The sequence below is a fragment of the Sciurus carolinensis genome, chromosome Y (assembly GCF_902686445.1).
Source record: "Sciurus carolinensis chromosome Y, mSciCar1.2, whole genome shotgun sequence".
NCBI lineage: Eukaryota > Metazoa > Chordata > Mammalia > Rodentia > Sciuridae > Sciurus > Sciurus carolinensis.
The window spans coordinates 4390505-4411442 of NC_062233.1; the positions used below are offsets into that span (position 1 = coordinate 4390505).

The 20938-nt window shown below is 32.3% G+C and overlaps 1 protein-coding gene across 1 annotated transcript; it reads right to left on the reverse strand.

The window, feature by feature from the left end:
* Nucleotides 1–2593: 2593 nt before the first annotated feature.
* On the reverse strand, nucleotides 2594–20340 carry Xkr3 (XK related 3). Its single transcript, XM_047537226.1, has 3 exons — nucleotides 20006–20340; nucleotides 6934–7187; nucleotides 2594–3267 (listed from the first exon to the last, which is right to left on the reverse strand). Exons 1-3 carry the CDS (start codon nucleotides 20338–20340, stop codon nucleotides 2594–2596), a joined length of 1263 nt encoding a protein of 420 aa, XP_047393182.1.
* Between the last annotated feature and the right edge of the window lie 598 nt (nucleotides 20341–20938).

Sequence of the window (20938 nt, forward strand, 5' to 3'; positions counted from 1 at the left end):
CTGTGGGTGAGGGGTGAGTTGAATGAGATAACAAACAGAAAATCAATTAATATGCTGATACTACTAATGGGGAATAAAGGATGATGACTTCGAATAAAATGTAGAAAAAGAAAGGGAGAAAAAATTCCAAAAAGTAAACTGACTACAGATTAAATATGGGAATGGGAAAAGAAAATATTTGGAATATTACCAAGTTTCAAAATTATGTAAGTAACTCTTTTTAGTTATAAAAACTAAAAGAGATATGTTTTGGGTATATGGAAAAGTTTTAAATAAAGAACTATGATTGGTCAGCCATGAAGAACAATGAAATAATTGCATTTGCCAGTATATGGATAAAAATGGAAAAAACACCATTCTAAGTGAAGTAAGTCAAATTCAGAAAGTCAATGGTTGAATGTTTTTTCTGATATGCAGAAACTAGAGCAAAGCAAAAAGAAAAGACGGGATGTATCCACAGGAAGAGAGGGGAGATCAGTGGATGGAAGGAAAGGAAGAGAGATAGGAAAAGGGAATAAATAAGGAATGAATCAACAAAATCACACTCTATACAGATATGCATCCTTTATGTATATCTTTATGTTTAGCAATAAGGCACTAATTAAAAAAATAAAACAATAAACTGAAGACCAGTAGAATAGAGGAAAAGGAAGAGGAAGCATTGGGGACTGAAATGGAGCAAATTATATCCCATGCTTTTTGGCAATGAGTTCATGCCTTTATAATTATGTCAAAATGAACCCCTACTTAACTATAGTTCATTTAAATAAACAAAGATAATGGTCAACAATTATATCAAAGAATATTCAACTTCTTTAGCCATTGTAGAAATGCAAATCCAAGCTACACTGACAATACATATGCACACACTGAGACTTTAATTAAATCCAGTTAGAATGACAGTCATCCAAAATCATCCTCAAAAGATGAGGAATGAAATCACCATAGGATCCAGCTATATGCCTCCTAATAATTATAAAGTTAGCATAGTATAGTTAATACATCCATACCGAGGTTTATAGCAGCACAATTTGTAATATCCAAGTTAAAGAACCAGCATATGTATCTGTCAACAAGTGAATAGAAAAAAAATATGGAATTATATATATATAATTTGCAGGGAAATACATGGAACTAGCATCATGCTAAGTGAAATCAGGTCAGCTCAGAAAGTTCAGGGTCATAATTTTCTCTTGTAAGTGGAAACTAGAAATGGCGGGGGAAAAGACATGAAAACATAAACCAGATAGCAGAAGGGGATTCATGAAATAGACAAGAGGAATGAAAGGAAAACTTTTAAGAATGAAACCAAGCAAATTGTTATGTACGTGTATAAATGTCACAGTGAATACCACTAATATGTATACTTACAATACACCAGTAAAAAGATTTTAAAAGAATACAGAGTTAAGGGAATCTTGTATACTCTTTAGAAATAAAGTAGGCTTTTAATTAATTCTTGTACTTCTCTTAATTAAAAATTTATGTTTTAAGATGCATAAATATGGTGTTGCTTTTGGGAGGGAAACTAAGATTAAACCAAGGGGCACTGAGTTCCCAGTTCCTTTTTTTTGGAAACAGGGTCATTTTAAATTTTGAAGGTGATCCTCTTGACTTAGATACAAAAGTACCTAGGATTAGATGTGCACTCTCACAATGGATGGTGTTGCTTTTGATAGTGAAAGTTTAATGAAGAGGACTGTTAGTTACCTTACATCAGTGTTAATGTTATCATTCCTATCAGACTTCTCTGTTCAGCCAAGGGTGCTAAGGCACACCTGTAATCCCAGTTATTCAGGAGACTGTGGCAGGACTGCAAATCCAAGTGTAAGTCCGAGGTCAGCCTGAGCAATTTAACAGGACTGTCTAAAACTGAAATGGAAAGTGCCAGGGTTATATCTCAGTGGTGGGATTCTTGCCTAGCATGCATAAAGTCCTGGATTCAATCCACAGGGGGAAAAATAGAATTCTCTTTCATGTTCTTCAGTATAGAATAAAACATGTGATGTCACTTTATTTTTTAGGTTGTGGGATTAAACCCCAGATTTCACATCAGTTAGCAAAATATTCCATTGAGCTATACCCACCAGTCCATCTTATTTTGTTTGAAGGATGAATGTTCATAGATAAGTTTTGCTAAATTACAAACACCATACATAAAATTAAAGACATAGGTTCTAAAAGATATACTGGGAGAAAATAGATCATGGTATTTGTCCTGCTTAATGAATATTTCGTTTAACTAATCCTATATTTGGAGTTGAGAAATCAAAAATCAGAAGATATACTTGTAAATAGTGGTAGAATTCAAAGGACTATACATTCACAAGAGAAAAATCCATTTTATTAGCAACTGCTTCCAAGCTTTTACTGAATAAAAGGAAATTTACTTTCTCCTCTATTCAGGTATCTTACTAATGTTAAATTCAGCATCTTTGTTCATTTTCCTGTGGAAATTCTGGTTTTGGTTTTAATGAATAGCATACAATATGTTGAACAAAAAATACCCAGTCCTACTACAGAAGTAATAATAAATTCTCAGCTTTTATTTTGACTCTTTTTAATTGACAACTCTCTATGCATTTATATAATATCACATTGCTTCAGGCTGATTTTCAGTATGTTCTGGTAATGCTTTATCTGGCCAACTTGGGTGCAGATACTGATAGAAGAGGAGCATAAAACCAATGGATAACAAGTAGGAGATAATGAGTTGTGTGGCAATTAATGATTCACAACAATTCAAAAAAGTTTTCCTACCAAATAGCCTAAATACTGAAATCATTATCACATTTTCTATAAACCGAAAACTGTGGTGTAGGATTCTATGACCCCAGTTTGGTGTTTTGTCAATTATTTCATCTTTTGACAATTGAAGTTTCACTGCTGACCAGCAGGAGAAGTTGATGGCAGCATACAGTAGAGTGATCAAGATAAGCATCAGTACTGTTTCCACTGGATTGGAATTACTTTTAGTATGTCTAGGAAGAGGAGCACCACTTCTCCAAAACTCCAGCCATGGCTCCAAGAATAATATGGAAAATATGACTGATAAAAAGGGAATGCTCTTTAGCTTCAGAGATGTAGTAAAAAGCACCAGAATCACTATACGTGAGGTAATTTCCAAGCAACGCCATACCATGATGCAGATGAATTCTATCGGCCGAAGTTTAATGTTAACATCGTCATACTTCATTTGGATAGCCAGCGTATTGCAGAGAATGGCCGCATAGGTAATTGATATTAAGGAAAATGTCATCAGGAATGCTATTAAAATAAACATAGAAATATTAAATAATATTTTTGATAAATGATAAAAGTATTTTATTTTAAATGCATTATTTTAAAATACACTCCTTCTTACTCACCTTTTTGTATGGATTAGAAAGTTATTCACTTACACATACATTTCCTCACGAAAAGAATGGCACAGATGAATTTGGGGAAATAGATTCAGATCTCATAATATATGATAAGTTGAACACAAAAGTTGTTTAATAAAAAAATCATATGAATTATAACTTAAAAAGACAACTGTTTTTTGCAGAAAGCTAGGATAAGGGCAGGTATAAAGAAAAAAATAACACCATATATTAGGGTTATAGCAGAAAAATGTAAGATGGAATTATAATAAATCCTGGAAATGGAGCTGACTGATGGGATAACAGGTATTGGAGAATGTGGACTATTAAAAACAACAAAAATTAAGATAAATGTGAGTTATTTTCAAGAACATGTAAGAATATTTTACATATAGATGTTCAATTTTCCTTTGACATTATCCTTCCCTAAATTAGACAAAAACATATAGAAAATAAAGATATAAAGAAAATGAATAGTCTATTAAAATAACTTTATACTAAGTTCCATTGAAAGAAATAGGACAAATTCTTTTTTGCATATGTTGTATAAAAATTGATATGTTCTTCTTTCATTATGCAGTCAAGTCAGGAAAAAAAGAAAGGTCAAATAATCATTCTCATATAAACCAAAAAAAGGAAAACAAAATTCAAGTAGCACATGATTCAAAATAAAATTCTAAAACAACCAGGCATGGTGACACACACCTCGAATGCAAGCTATTTGGGAGACTGAGGCAAAAGGATTACACATCTCAGTACTTAGTGAGGTCCTGTCTCAAAAAAACCTCTAAAGCATTACTTTATCAACAAACACGATTAAATGTAAGTAAATGACCTAAAATATCCAATTTTAGAAGGCAAAACAACAAATTGAAAATCCACAATAGAGAAAAAAAAATTTTAAAAAACCAAAGGTATTATGAATTATAAAACTAAACAAATATTAATTTAAAAACTGATATAAATATCTCCAATATAAACCCTTTTAAAATTAAAATCAATAGGAAATATTCCAGATAAATATTTCTAATACAAATCTTTAAGATCAAAAAGGAAAGCAACTCAAAAATCAATACAGAAAATTCAAGATTATTTAAGAGCAGTAAAATTTTTAAAAACTACAACTAACACCTCAGTTTTAGGAAAGAAGGACAAAAACTAAAATTCATTCAAAGAACAAGTCAATTTTCTCAAAAGAAAATTTTTAAAAAGTGTAAAATATCTCTCTGTAAGTATTAAGGGTAACAGCAGAAAAGAAATTCTAACAAATGAATTTGTAATTTCCCAAATCATTTAATTACATTAAAAACTAATATAATGGGTATGTGTCAAGTGCTTCCATGAACTTGACGATGTTGTAAGCATTTTATTTATTTGTTTGTTTGTGTGTTTGTTTGTTTCTTATTGTTTTTGTACTAGGAATTGAACCCAGGAGCACATTACCACTGAGCTATCTTTCTAGTCCTTTTTAATTGTTTTATTTTGAGTTGGTGCTCTCCTAAATTCCTGAGGGTCTTGCAGGAATTACTAAGACTGGTCTGGAAATTATAATCCTCCTGCAGTCTCCCAAGTAACAGATCATTGTGCTAGGATATTACTAGGTATTTATTATGCATTAAATTCAACAATTTTCACAAATCTACAATAGTTACATACATTCTGCTATTTTATAGATAAGAAGTTAAAAATTAAGAAATTTACCCCCAAAAGTAGTTGATAAAGGTACAATGAGCACACGAATCAAGACAGACTGTCTACAGAATCTGCTATATAAATCACTACCTTTAATACCAAATAGCACAAAAAGAATAAGATAATAAAAACCAGTGGTCAGACTCTGTCCGTAACATATAAGATTATTTTTTATGCATTCACTTTGTATTTTCTATATTTTAACTTTTGCAAAAATTTTTTCTCACAAGATTGCACTAGAGATCATTTCTTTCTAAAACAAAAATATGTATCCCATTATTTGTAGTGGCTGCATAAAGTTTAATAGCTGTGTTTTGGCTTAAACTTATTTCAACTTTTATGTGTCCAGTGATTTAGGATACATAAAAATGTACTAACTGGTTTTAAACTGCTATCTATATCCATTTGTCACCTATTTCTTTGACAAACTCAACTTTTTAAAATAAAAATGTTTCAAGAATAGTATATACAGTCTATCCTTATATAATTTTTTGAACTATGGCTATTTTAATTTTTGAAGTTCAGATAGATGCTAAAATCAACTTCCGTTTTCTGAAAAAAAATATATTTTCCTTGTTTTTAAAAATATTTATGTATAATTTGTAGCACTGTATTAAATGATTTCTATCTCTTAGTGATTTGATGTTAAAGGGTATTTGGGTCAAGTTTAAAAACTGGAAAATGATTGTTTTTGAGAATTAATTCTATTTGCCATTTTATTCTTCAATACTAAGGGAAAATATTTCAGTTTTATTTATGTAGCTGATCAAAAGCTGCTTAATTTAGCCAGTCATTCTATTATTCTTTCTTGTACTTATATGCCTAACTAAACTATTAGAGACATATACACCAAGTATATACACACCTGGTTACTTTTCTCTTTATTTTTTTGAGGGCATGGAGGGATTAAACTCGGGGTAGTCATCCACTGAGCCATATCCCAAGTCCCATTTTGTATTTTATTTAGAGACAGAGTCTTCCTGATTTGTTTAGGGCCTCACTTTTGCTGAGGCTGCCTTTGAACTTGCAATCCTCCTGCCTCAGCCTCCTGAGCTGTGATTACAGACATGCACCACAGCTCCAGCTCCTGCCTGACTTTTTTTTTTTTTTTTCACTTTTTATTTGGTAGATTTATAGACAATTGTCAAGGAAGTCTAGAGAGTTTCTGTGTACACAATACACAGTTCCCTGCAAGGATTGCATTTTACATAATATAATTTATAGGAAACTGATACTGGTTCAATGTACATGAATCATTCTAAAATATTTTATCAATACATAAGTTCCAGTAACTGTCACCTCAATCAAAATACAAAACCAGAAAGAACTTGGGGAATGAGAATGATCATGTTATGTTCATGTACATGGAATTATGAATTCCAGTATTACACATAATTATAATGCACAAATAAAAAATAATAATAATTAAAAAGAAATGGAGCCAGGTATAGTGGCACACTCCTGTTATCCCAATGCCTTGGAAAGCTAAGGCAGGAGGATCACAAGTTGAAAGCCAGCCTCAGCAACATGGCAAGGCCCCAAAAAACTTGGTGAGATGCTGCCTCAAAATAAGAAATTAAAAGGGCTGGAATGTGGCTCAGTGGTTAAGCACCTCTGGGTTCAATACCCATAGCAAAAAACAAAAAGAAGGAGAAGAAGAAGGAGAAGGAGGAGGAGGAGGAGGAGGAGGGGAAGACTACTAGTAGTAGTAGTAGTAGTAGTAGTAGTAATATTAAAAATAATAATTAGAATTATTTAAAAAATAGTACAGTCATAATTAGGCAGTAAGTACTTAAGACTTCTCAATTTCTATTACCACATTATTAAGCCATATCTACAGTTTTAGAACTGCCTTCAAACAACAAATAAGCCAACTTACCTCTACCCAAAGGCCATTCTCTTATGGTAAAAGTGATATACAATTGAAAAATTAATTGTGGAACAGAACCAAGAAAGGCCTGAGTCACTGACATGCACTTGAAAGCCTTGCACTGCATAAAAATTCCATGGATTGAGAGAACAATCTCCCTTTTCAGCTTCATGTGTCGTCTGCTCATACTAACTTGAGTATCTTTCTTCTGTTGTTCAAGCTTTTTCAACAATTTATGGTAATTTATAATGACACACAAACACCTGTTAGAATGAAGTAACATGCAAAATTAACATTTCTCGGTGATAGATGTGTAGAAATATTTAATAAATTATCAGATAAACTTCCATTTTTTATAGAAAAAAATCTTATAGAAAGATTCACCTGACTGTATAATATACAACTCAATTTGCCTCTTGCCTTTTCAGCTTGACATATAATATCCCAGTCTTTATCCATGCTTTTATATTCTCATATAAAAGTTATTTACCTAAAAAGAAATGCTTTATATGTTACTGACAATTTTTTAAAAATATCAGTGGTTTTAGATGTTTTCCCCATGATATAAATCTATTTCAGTTCTAACTACTTTAAAGTACTCAAAATTATCACAGTAACAGTTTTGTTATTTTTTTCCATTAAAAAATCATCTAGCATCCTTTGAAATCATATTGTTAAATTTTTTTAATTAAAGTTTTAAATTTTAATTGAGTAGACTCAGAAAAATTACAGAAGCAAATATAATATACAAAATCTCTGCAGTGGGATTTAACTTCAATGAATTAAAAATTTTAATGGATGAAAAGCTGGGTGTGGTGGCACACACCTGTAATCCCAGTGTCTGGGGAAGCTGAAGCAGGAGGATTTCAAGTTTCAGCAAATGCAAGGCACTAAGCAACTCAGTGAGACTCCTGTCTCTAAATAAAATATAAAATAGTGTTGGGAATGTAGATCAGTGGTGGAGTGCCCCTGAGTTCAAGTTCCAGTATCCTACCCAAAAATTTAAGCAAGTTTCACAAATCAAATTCTATTAAACTATCACAATAATACCATGTATGAGAAAGAAACATAACAATAACCTCTAAATACTTCATATATTATAAGGAACAAAACAAAGTAACTTTTTTTTATATAAAAGGAAGGTTTACAATTACAAAACAGAAAACACCTCAATGTTGAACAAATCTTAAGAAAAACAAAGAACTTCTATACAACAAGAAATAAAAGTTGAAATGATTTAATGGAATTGGGTAAGAGAAAATTTAAGGGTAGTTACACAACTGGAAAGCAAATATCATGATTCTATAAAAATGTAGTTTAGAGAAAAAAGTAGAAAATAGATAATCATTCTTCATGACTCACTTAGAAGTGATCACACTTTATGAAAAGAAGTAGGAATTGACAGTATTTAAAAAATAGTGATAGGAAATTTCCAGTTGATAAAAAACATACATGCTCAGATACAAGTAGCCTTATGTACACAAAAAAACATACAAAGATTGAAAGAGTACATAGTTACAATTTACCTATATGAAATATGAAATACATAAAAACATAGAAGAGGTTAAATACATAGAAACAAAATAGATTGGTGAATGACTTGTATGTTGTAAGAGGAATAAGGCTCCCTTTTCCAGTAGTGCAAACATTCTGAAATTGACTGTGAAAATGGAATAACAAATTTGTAAATTTACCAAAAACAATGAATTAAAAATTGTAATGGATGAAATTAATGGCATACAAATTATAACTTAAATTGTATGAAAGATTTTAAGTCTTAAAGTTATTATTTTGGTGTGATACAAAAAATACTAGTAAACCCAGGACATTATGTGTGGTAGGCAAGGACTCTGCCACATAGCCATATGCCCAGCCCTGGTTTTAGGCTTTTTGTTATTTACAAAGAAAATTAAGATATATAATGTATATATAATGTATAATTATATAGTATATAACATAATATAACTTTAAATATAATGTATCCAATTAGTCAGATGTAATGTAAAACATAATTTAAGGTAGTTATATCTACTAATATAAAACATAATTTAAATTCAAAACCAATGGAGTTTTTTTTCCTTTCAAAAATTAGTGATTAAATAATTTGCCAATTCAATTAATGTATGAAAAAAGGAATGAGAAAGATACCTTTGGAAATTATTGAACCTAAAAATAAAATAGTTAAAATCTTAATAATCACAGAAAATGAAAATGTTGAACATTCATTAGAAAAAAACATACCTGAAATCAAGAACTTTCAAAATACAAAAATAAGAAGAAAACTAAGAACTTACCTTTCTTCTTTTGTGCTAATAATTTTAGGTTGGAACAAACCTTTCTCAATAATTTTATATAAAATAAATAAGAAATTATAATTTTCATTTAAACATTAATAAGTTTAATTCAAAGGTCAGATAATACTTTCCCAATTTAGCTCTGATGAAACACAATAGCTGACCTCAATCAGTTCATAATATAAGATTTAATATATAAGTCCACATAGTCTAAAGTATACATATCAGGAAGATCCAAGATGGTAGACTAGAGGGAGTCTGTGTTCCTTATCACTCTGAACTTGGGTTTCAAGCAGAGGCTATCTGTTTCTTGGTAAGGCAGTTTTTGCTGTTTATCACTCCCCTGCTGTTTACCCCATTTGTCTACTGTGATCACCTGCAGTCTGCCAGCATATCCATGCCTTTTTGAGTGCAGATTGCTCACTGTAAGGTGCCTATCATTCACCATTTGCCTGCTGCTTGCCTGTCCATCGCCTGCCTTATACCTATCCACCACCCACCACCCAAGGTTCACCTCTGATGGTCGGACAACCGTCAGCAAACTGATCACTGACCACCAGTAGAGTGCCAGTTGCCTGCTGTTGCCTGGAAGTTCATTGTCACAGTACCTGCAGGTTTTATTACACTTGGTTGCTGTCATTTTGAGACAACAGTCAGGCCCCATAGGACCCCTGGCTGGACTGACTGAGTCCCATCTCCAGGATCCCTCAGCCTGACCAATCACTCCCTGCCTCCAGGACCCTCCACTGACTGCTTCCTGCCACCAGGACCCCCAGACCGACTGACTGCGCCCTATCACCGGGAGCCTCCAGACCGATTGATTGCACCCTGCCTCCAGGATCCCACAACCACACCAAACACACCAAACCTCCAGGACTCTTGTCTGACCAACAGCATCCCACCTCCAGGACCTCCAGCTGACCACGGCCACACCCTAAACTGCAGCTGCCCATTTACCAACACATTTGGAAGCCAGAGCATACATCTTGGATAATCCTGGAAGCCATAGCTCCGATCTTTAGGTGGGACAAATCCCATCCTGAGATGCCTGCTGGAGACTGGAAGCTCATTGTCAGGTACCGCTCATGCATCAGGCTACTGAAGACTGGGATGTTTGAATATTATGTGACTGTTATAGTGTAGATTTTCTTTTTTCTCCTTATTGAACAATTTTAAGTATTTCTTTACTTTTCTTGCTCTCTTTTCCTTTTGTATACCTATTCCTTCAGAGTCTCTTTCTCCAGTTTTGTATGCTAACAACCAATATCTTTTGATTATATTCTCACCCTCTTTCTATTATCTACAACTTCTGTATATTTTTTTCTTATCCCATTAACAGCTACATCCTACATCCTTCTGCATCCTCTTTGTCCTCCATTAGAAACTGCTGACCTTATTGCAAATCTGTTTGTTTATACTGAAGGTAATAATTGAACTCATTTATTATGACAATATTGTTAATGTCCTCATAGGATCTATTTGGTCTAGGATTACATCCTGTCTGAATTGGGCACTGCTATTATTAATCTCCCCTTTAAAGAAAGTTTAGGAAACCTATAGGGCCACTATAAGCCTATAGGGGGGAATCTGTAATACCCCAGATCTGCACTGCTAGAGAGGAAGATACATGAACAGCATGATAAAACAAGGTAAGAAAAAGATCCAAACAAATCTAGATTCTATATTAATAAAATCCAATGACAGTATGGTAGAAGAAATGTCAGAAAATGAATTCAGAATATACATGATTAAGATGATTCGTGAAGCAGAGGATGAGATAAGAGAGCAAATGCAGGCAATGAATGATAATACCAATAAAGAGTTGAAAGAGCAACTGCAGGAAGCAAAAGATCATTTTTCAACAAAGAGATAGAGATTCAAAATTAAAAAAAAAAAAAGGGAAATCCTTGAAATGAAGGAAACAATAAATCAAATAAAAAACTCAATGGAAAGCATCACCAAAAGACTAGACCACTTGGAAGACAGAACCTCAGACAATGAAGACAAAATATTTAATCTTGAAAATAAAGTTGCCCAAACAGAGAAGATGGTAAGAAATCAAGAACAGAATCTCCAAGAACTATGGGACATCATGAAAAGACCAAATTCAAGAATTATTAGGATTGAGGAAGGCACAGAGATACAAACCAAAGGAATGAACAACCTATTCAATGAAATAATAGCAGAGAATTTCCCAAACCTGAAGAATGAAATGGAAAATCAAATAAAAGAGTCTTACAGAACACCAAATGCACAAAATCACAACAGATCCACACCAAGGCACATTATAATGAAAATGCCTAACATTCAAAATAAAGATAGGATTTTGAAGGCCACGAGAGAAAAGCTTCAGATTACATATAGGGGGAGACCAATACGGATAGCAGCCGACGTCCCAACCCAAACTCTAAAAGCTAGAAGGGCCTGAAACAACGTATTTCAAGCTCTGAAAGAACATGGTTGCCAACCAAGAATCCTATAGCCAGCAAAACTAACCTTAAGATTTGAAGATGAAATAAACCCTTCCATGATAAACAAAATTTAAAAGAATTTACAAATAGAAAGCCTGTGCTACAGAATGTTCTCAGCAAAATATTCCATGAGGAGGAAATGAAAAACAACAATGTAGGTCAGCAAAGGGAGGAACTACCTTAGAGAAAAACCACTCAAAGGAGAAACCAAGCCAAGTTAAAAACCAAAAACAAGCCCAAATGACTGGGAATACAAATCATATCTCCATAATAACCCTGAACATTAATGGCCTAAACTCATCAATCAAAAGACATAGATTGGCAGAATGGATTAAAAAGAAAGACCAAATAATGTGCTGCCTGAAAGAGACTCATCTCATAGATAAGGACATCCACAGACTAAATGTGAAAGGATGGGAAAAAAACCTACCACGCACATGGACTCAGTAAAAAAGCAGAGGTTTTCATCCTCATATCACATAAAGTGGACCTCAAGCCAAAGTTAGTCAGAAGGGATAAAGAAGAACATTTCATACTGCTTAAGAGAACCATAAATCAGGAAGACATAATGATCATAAGTATTTATGCCCCAAACAATGGTGCATCCCTGTACATCAAACAAATCCTTCTCAATTTCAGGAATCAAATAGACCACAACACAATAATTCCGTGTGACTTTAACACTGTCACCACTGAATAGATCTTCCAATCAAAAGCAAACAAAGAAACCATAGAACTCAATAAAACAATCAATAACCTAGACTTAATAGACATATATAGAATATTCCATCCATCAATGAGCAAATTCACTTTCTTCTCAGCAGCACATGGAACCTTCTCAAAAATAGACCATATGTTTATGCCACAAAGCAGCCCTTAGGAAATGCAAAAAAAAAAAAAAAAAAAAAAAAAAATAGAGAGATTCTGCCTTGTATTCTATCAGATCAGATCATAATAATGAGAGGAGAAATCAATGATAAAATAAAAAACAGAAATTACTCCAACATCTGGAGACTAAATAGTATGCTATTGAATGAAACATGCATCACATAAAAGAGATTAAAAAAATCCAGGGAGGAGATAAAAAAAATTCTTAGAGGTCAATGAGAATGATGATACAACATATCAAAATTTCTGGGACTCTATGAAAGCAGTACTAAGAGGAAAATTCATTGAATGGAGCACATTCAACAAAAGAAGAAAAAATCAACAGATAAACGACTTAACACTACAGCTCAAAGCCCTAGAAAAAGAACAGAATAACAACAAAGTAGTAGAAGACAGGAAATAATTAAAATCAGAGCTGAAATCAATGAAATTGAAACAAAAGAAACAATTCAAAAAATTGGCAAAACAAAAAGTTGGTTCTTTGAAAAAGTAAACAAAATAGACAAACACTTAGCCACACTAACAAAGAGAAGGAGGGAGAAAACTCAAATTACTAAAATTTGTGATGAAAAGGAAATATGACAGACACCCCTGAGATACAGAACATAATGAGAAGCTACTTTGTAAATCTGTATTCCAATGATATAGAAACTACCAAAGACATTGACAAATTTCTAGAGACATATGCTCCTCCCAAACTGAACCAGGAGGACATACACAATTTAAACAGATCAATATCAAGAAATGAAATAGAAGAAGCCATTAAAAATCTACCATCCAAGAAAAGCCAAGGACCAAATGGATTCTCAGCTGAGTTCTACAATACCTTTAAAGAAGAACTCATTCCAATACTTCTCAAAGTTTTCCAGGAAATAGAAAAAGAGGGTACCCTACCGAACTCATTCTATGAAGTTAATATCACCCTCATACCCAAACCAGGAAAAGACACATCAAGGAAAGAAAACTTTAGACCAATATCCTTGCTGAATATAGATGCAAAGATCTTTAACAAAATATTGGCAAACCGTATCCAAAAATGTATTAAGAAAATTGTGCACCACAATTAAGTGGAGTTCATCCCTGGAATGCAAGGTTGGTTTAACATCCGCAAATCAATGAACGTAATTCATCATGTCAACAGACTTAAGGATAAGAATCATATGATTATTTCAATTGACACAGAAAAAGCGTTTGATGAAATACAACACCCCTTCATGCTCAAAACACTAGAAAAAAACAATAGGTATAGTAGGAACATACCTGAACATTGTAAAGTCTATTTATGCTAAGCCCATGGCCGACATCATTCTTAATGGAGAAAAACTGAAAGCATTCCCTCTAAAAATGGAAACAAGACAGAGATGTCCTCTTTCACCTCTTCTATTCAACATCATTTTGAAAAACTAGCCAGAGAAATTAGATAAACTAAAGAAATTAAAGGAATACAAATAGGAAAAGAGGAACTTAATATTGTCACTATTTGCTGATGACATGATTCTATACTTAGAGAATCCAAAAAACTCTTCCAGAAAACTTCTAGACCTCATCAATAAATTCAGCAAAATAGTAGGCTATAAAATTAACATGCATAAATCTAAAGCATTTTTATACACAAGTGCTGAAACATCTGAAAGGGAAATGAGGAAAACAACTCCATTTACAATAGCCTCAATAAAAAAATAAAATAAAATACTTGGAAATCCATCAAACCAAAGAGGTAAAAGATCTCTACAATGAAAACTACAAAACGTTGAAGAAAGAAATTGAGGAAGACCTTAGAAGATGGAAAGATTTCCCATATTCTTGGATAGGCAGAATTAATATTGTCAAAATGGCCGTACTACCAAAAATACTATATGGATTCAATGCAATTCCAATTAAAATCCCAATGACGTACCTTGCAGAAGAAATAGAAAGAGCAATCATGAAATTCATCTGGAAGAATAAAAAACCCAGAATAGCTAAAGCAACCCTTAGCAGGAAGAGTGAAGCAGGGGGTATCCCAATACCAGAATTTCAACTATACTACAAAGCAATAGTAACAAAAATGGCATGGTATTGGCACCAAAATAGAAAGGTAGCTCAATGGTACAGAATAGAGGACATGGACACAAACCCAAATAAATACAATTTTCTCATACTAGAGAAAGGGGCCAAAAATATGCAATGGGGAAAAGATAGCCTCTTCAACAAATGGTGCTGGGAAAACTGGAAATCCATATGCAACAGAATGAAACTAAACCCCTATCTCTCTCCCTGCACAAAAATCAACTCAAAATGGAGCAAGGACCTTGAAATCAGACCAGAGACCTGCATCTTATTGAAGAAAAAGTAGGTCCAAATCTTCAACATTCGGCGTAGGATCAGACTTCCTTAACAGGACTCCCATAGCACAAGAAATAAAAGCAAGAATCAACAACTGGGATAGATTCAAACTAAAAAGCTTTCTCTCAGCAAAGGAAACTATCAGTAATGGGAAGAGAGAACCTAAAAGTGGGAGAAAATCTTTGCCACTCATACTTCAGAGCAAAATTTCCAGAATCTATAAAGAACTCAAAAAACTCTACACGAAGAATATAAATAACCCAATCAACAAATGGGCTAAGGAAATGAACAGACATTTCACAGAAGAAGATCTACAAGCAGTCAACATATATATGAAAAAATGTTCAACATCTCTAGTAATAAGAGAAAAGCAAATTAAAACTACCCCAAGATTCCATGTCACCCCAATTAGAATGGCAATTATCAGGTATACAAGCAACAATATGTGTTGGTAAGGATGTGGGGAAAAAGGTACACTCATACATTGTGGGTTGTGCTGCAAATTAGTGCAGCCACTCTGGAAAGCAGTGTGGAAATTCCTTAGAAAACTTGGAATGGACCCACCATTTGACCCAGCTATCCCACTTCTTGGCCTATACCCAAAGGACTTAAAATCAGCATACTACAGAGATACAGCCACAACAATGCTCAATTCACAATAGCCAGATTGTGGAACCATACTAGATACCCTTCAATTGATGAATGGATAAAGAAACTGTGATATATATGTATATATATATATATATATATATATATATATATATATATATATACACACACACATACATAGACACACACCATGGAATAATACTCAGCCATAAAAAAATAATAAAATTACGGCATTTGCAGCAAATGGATGAAATTGGAGAATATCATGCTAAGTGAGATAAATCAATCTCAAAAAACCAAAGGAGGAATGATCTGGCTGATAAGTAGATGATGACTCATAATGGGGGGTAGGAGGGGGGTGAGAATGGAGGAAGGAGGGACTGTATAGAGGGAAAAGAGTGGTGGGAGGGTTTGGGGGGAAGGAAAAATAACAGAATGAATTAAACACCATTACCCTATGTAAAATGTATGATTACACAATTTATAGGCATTTACTTCATGTACAAACAGAAACAAGATATATCCTATTTTTTTACAATAAAAATAAATTTAAAGGAGCTGGTATATAGCTCAGTTGGTAGAGTGCTTGCCTTGCAAACACAAGGCCCTGTGGTCGATCCCCAGCACCACAAAAAAAAATAAAATTAAATAATAATAATAAATTTAAAAATAAATAATAAATAATAAAATTTTAAAATACATATCATTTTTTATGCAGTACATTTATATTTCATTGGCATATTAATTAATCTTTTATTAATCAAAAAGATTAATCTTTTTGAGCATGCCAGAGATCCTGACATGTTCAATTCGTACTCTTGTTTGGTTTCTTCGCTGATTTCTTCTATCACTCATTGTTCATTCAAAGGTGTATTATTGTCAGTTGCAGTGGCACATCTCTAATTCCAGCAACTAGGGAGACTGAGTAAGTAGAATCCCAAGTTCAAAGACATCCTTGACAACTTAGTGAAGCCTCAAGTAACTTGTTTATTTTATTAAAAAATAAAAATGACTCAGGATGTGACTTAGTTGTTAAAGCACCTCTGGGTTTAGGCCCCAGTACCAAAACAAAAAGAACCACCCCCCCAAAAAAAATCTACAAAGTAAACAAAATCTAGGAGACTAGAAGAAGATATTTATTTAAAAAGTAACATGCATACTAAGTAAATAAGCCATGCCAGAATGACATATTTTGTATGTTCTCACTCATTTGTGGAAGCTAAAAATATGGAACTCATAGAAACAGGAAGTAAAATAGTGCAAAGGGAAGAAAGAATTAGATATTGTGTATCAATATATAATTGAAAAAAAGAGTCTGAAAGTCCCCCAAAAATAAATATGATAAATGTTTAAAGAAGCTTGAAATTCTAATTACCCTGATTTTATCACTAGATACTATATATATGTATTGAATCATCTATCAAACTGTACCCCATAAAAATGTACAAATAATATGTGGTACTCAAAAAACTGTTTAATGCAGAAATTGAAAAACATATGCAAGAATGTGTAACTATTATTTTTAAATGTAAGTTAAATCTGGCACATGCTGGCACATGCCTGAATCCCAGAGACTCTAGAGTCTGAGGCAGGAAGATTGCAGTGTGAGGCCAGTTGCAGCAATTGAGTGAGGTCCTAAGCAATTCATTGAGAACCTGTCTGAAAACAAAAAAATATAAAGACCTAGGAATGTGACTCAGTGATTAATCACCCCTGGCTTCAAAAGCAGGTACCAAAATTTTTTTTAAAAACCCAAATTCAAAGAATCAAAACAAAACAAAACAAAACAGAAAATTATGATAGTAAAAGAAAAAGTGCAACAATTTCCATATATCCAGATGAGGGAAAAAAATCACAAAATTTTTATAAGCATATTAATTATAATATTCTTTGGGGTAAATTTGGATACATCTACCTAATTTTAAAATTCACTGCATATCTTCCATAGATATTCCTTTAAACCTATGAAAAATATTCATTTGGGAACAACATTAAATAAATTATAGTTCACTCATACTCTGAAATATTATGAACTTCTAAAGCAATAAGTAAATACATATTTTTTAAAAGTAAACATTATGAAGCTCCTGAAACTCTATAGCTAATCTGAGAAGAAAAAGAATTTTTTTTAATTATGTGCAGGGCATGGTGGTCCACACCTATAACCCCAACATATAGGAATGGTAAGGCAGGAAAATCACAAGTTTGAGGTAAGTTCCCATAACTTAACAAGAAACTCTTCTAAAAATATTTAAATATATATATATATAAATTATATTATATTTTTATATTTTATATTATAGAAAATATATATTTAAAGTGTTCAAGATGTAGCTCAGGGCTAGAACACTTATTTGTCTAACATATGCTAGGCTCTGGATTTAATCCCTAGTATTGAAAAAAAACTTTTTTAATAAGAAGGGTAGAACACAATCCCATTATATCCAGGGAAAAGCTGCTAAAAAAACAGAATAGAAAACATAACAGAGAGAATATGAGAAAGATAAATGAGAGATATTAATGTTTCTCCAAGTATTTGATAAATCATATCATTATTTGTAATTCATTTAACTTCAATATCATATACAAATGAAATATACAAATATGAGGTTCACATACAACTATATAAACGATTACATCATGTTATTTTTTAAAATGCATTCATATGAAATTTCATTTCTGCTTAGTAGACCATAGTTTCCCTGACAAAATCTGTCAGAATATGGTAAATAAGTTTAAATTTTCCCAGTGTAAGTAATTCTAAGTGTGCATTTTGAATAAGTACATTGTAAATATCCTGTTTTAAGAGGGGGGAAATCAACTGTTTTTCCCAAAGCATTATTCCTCTCATAGATTTTTATTTAAGAAGAAATGTCATTATGATAAGTAAACAAAAGGTACAGAGGATAAAAACAAAATTAATGACTTAATAACAATAAGATTATTTTAAAATGTGGAGAGTAGGCAATGTTGAAGATATTTTTGCAAAATATTTTGTTACTATCATTAGTCACTTTTCTCTAAGATGGATATTTTCTTGCAGGGAGGAAGTACTAGGGATTAAATTCAGAGGGGTATTACATCCCCATCCATTTTTATATTTTTTATTTTGAGACAGGGTCTTGCAAAGTTGCTTAGACCTCACTAAATTGTTGAGCTTATCCTAGAACCTGAGATCTTCCTGCCCAAGCCTCCCAAGACAGATTATAGGTGGGTACCACTATACTCAGCTAATGTGGAGAATTTCAAAGGAATTGAAAAGTAAGCAATTCAGTATTGTCTACTTGAATGCATATATTTATCAATAATTTTATCTCTATTTTAATGTTTTATTACAAAAATAGTTTACCTTAAGAAAACTAAAATAGTGATTATGATTAAAATATATATGATCACATATATATTTTTCTCAATGCTTAAGTTTATTGTTTCTTAATATTATCTAAAATGTTACTTAAAAATTGAATTTTGTAACAAATTTGTTCTTCCATTTTTTGTTGTTTACTCATAAGATCTTTACATTCAGGAGATACAATCAAACCTCAATTAAATTAGCCCTGATCAAAGACCCAAAATAATTTCATGCACTTCAATTAATTTTTTAGCATTGAAGAGTTTTAATCTGATCTTTTACTAAAGTACATGTTTTTCTATGCAGTATTCTAAGTAAGTTCAAGGCCAGCCTGAACAACTTAGGGAGGCCCTAAGCAAGTGATCGAGACCCTGTCTCAAAGTGAAAAATAAAAAGGACTGGGAATGCAGCTCAGTGACCAAAGTGTCCTATGTTTAATTCGCAGTACCAAAAAAAAAAAAAAAAAAAAAAAAAAAAAAAAATTATATATAGTCCTTACACACAAATCAAACCAGTAACAAATTATAAGAAAAGAAACTTTTTTTTTCCATACTGGGAATTGAACCGAGGGACACCACTGTTGAGCCACATTTGCAGACTTTTTTGTTGTTTATTTCAAGATAAGAACTTGCTCAATTCCTGAGACAGGACTTGAACTTTGGATCTTCCTGTCTCAGCCTCTCTAATAGCTGGAATTACAGTGGTCACATCATGGTCAAGGTAACTATATATTAATACTTCAAGTTGTAGCTACAAATTCTAGAGGTCTTAAAAACCTACAATTAAAATGTTAGGTCCCTTCAATTTATAAGAAAAATGAGATGGTTTTTCAAAATGTTTCTGACTTTTCTCCATTTTCCCTCCTTTAATATAAACCATTACTCTTTTTCTCAAAACTTATTTAAAAGACCTATATTGGTAGAAAGGGAAAAATGATAAAGATCAGAATGTGACAAATGCACAAAACACAATAAACAATTTATTCTTATTTCATTATAAAAGATGATAATCATATCCTAATAGCTCTAAAAGTAGGAAAATCAAACTAAAAGGGAAATATTTCATAAGACAATGTTTTTACATCCTTAGTTTTATTAGTCTGTATTTACTTGTTTGAAATAGCAAATAAATAAGTCACTTACCTCACTATAGGTCCTAAAAAAAAAATGTGCCAAAACAGTAGTATAACTTTATTTTTGTTCAAATCTTTGTGAAAAAACATTAGAGTAACCTGGTCCAAAACTATTCCCACAAAAAATAAGCCGATGGTAAATGACATCCAGAATTTGTCATTATTCATTCGATAAATGTTAAAAACATACAAAGCTGAGATGGTCTCACCACAATAAAGAAAAGTTGAAAAAACAATACTAAATGGAAATTTTATACGGGCTCTTCGGCCCAGGACCATTCTTTCATCTAAAGAGGAAACTCCACCAATATTTTCTTCATCAGGCTCTTCAAGCACTGTCTCCATTCTTGAGGTTCTGACAATTCAGAAGTTTAAAAACTTAGTTAATTAATATGGTATCCAATTCGAATAGCAAAAACCAAAACTTTTTGCAATTCAATACTCATGAAAAAATTTAAAATTTTGAATGTATAATTCTACATAATAATTCTATACCTAAGTTAAGAAAATATTGAACCACAATATTTTTGCCATTTCATTTTAGAAAACAAACAGACAGTCAAAAATTTTTTGAGGATGCAGGGAATTTTTTTGAGAATGCAAGGAATTTGGGGGAGAATAAACAAGTTTTAGATAATTAAATTTTCATGAGGTGTAATAATACCAGCTCTTTTGAACCAGCTATCAATGAAGAATGAAAGAAATACTCAAGAATTCTTTATGTCTATTCCTGTTTCTATGTCTGTCAAAGTAATAAACCCTGTAAGTTCCATTTATTGCTAGATATTGGTCATTTGAACTTGAACTACTATTTCTTAATTGACAGTTCTAGAAAATTATTGTCATTTCAATTTAAACATATATACCACCTATGGCTTTCAAAGTATGAAAACAGGTCTAAGCTCTCTCTCTTTTTTTTAAGAAAACAAATTCCAGATTTTAT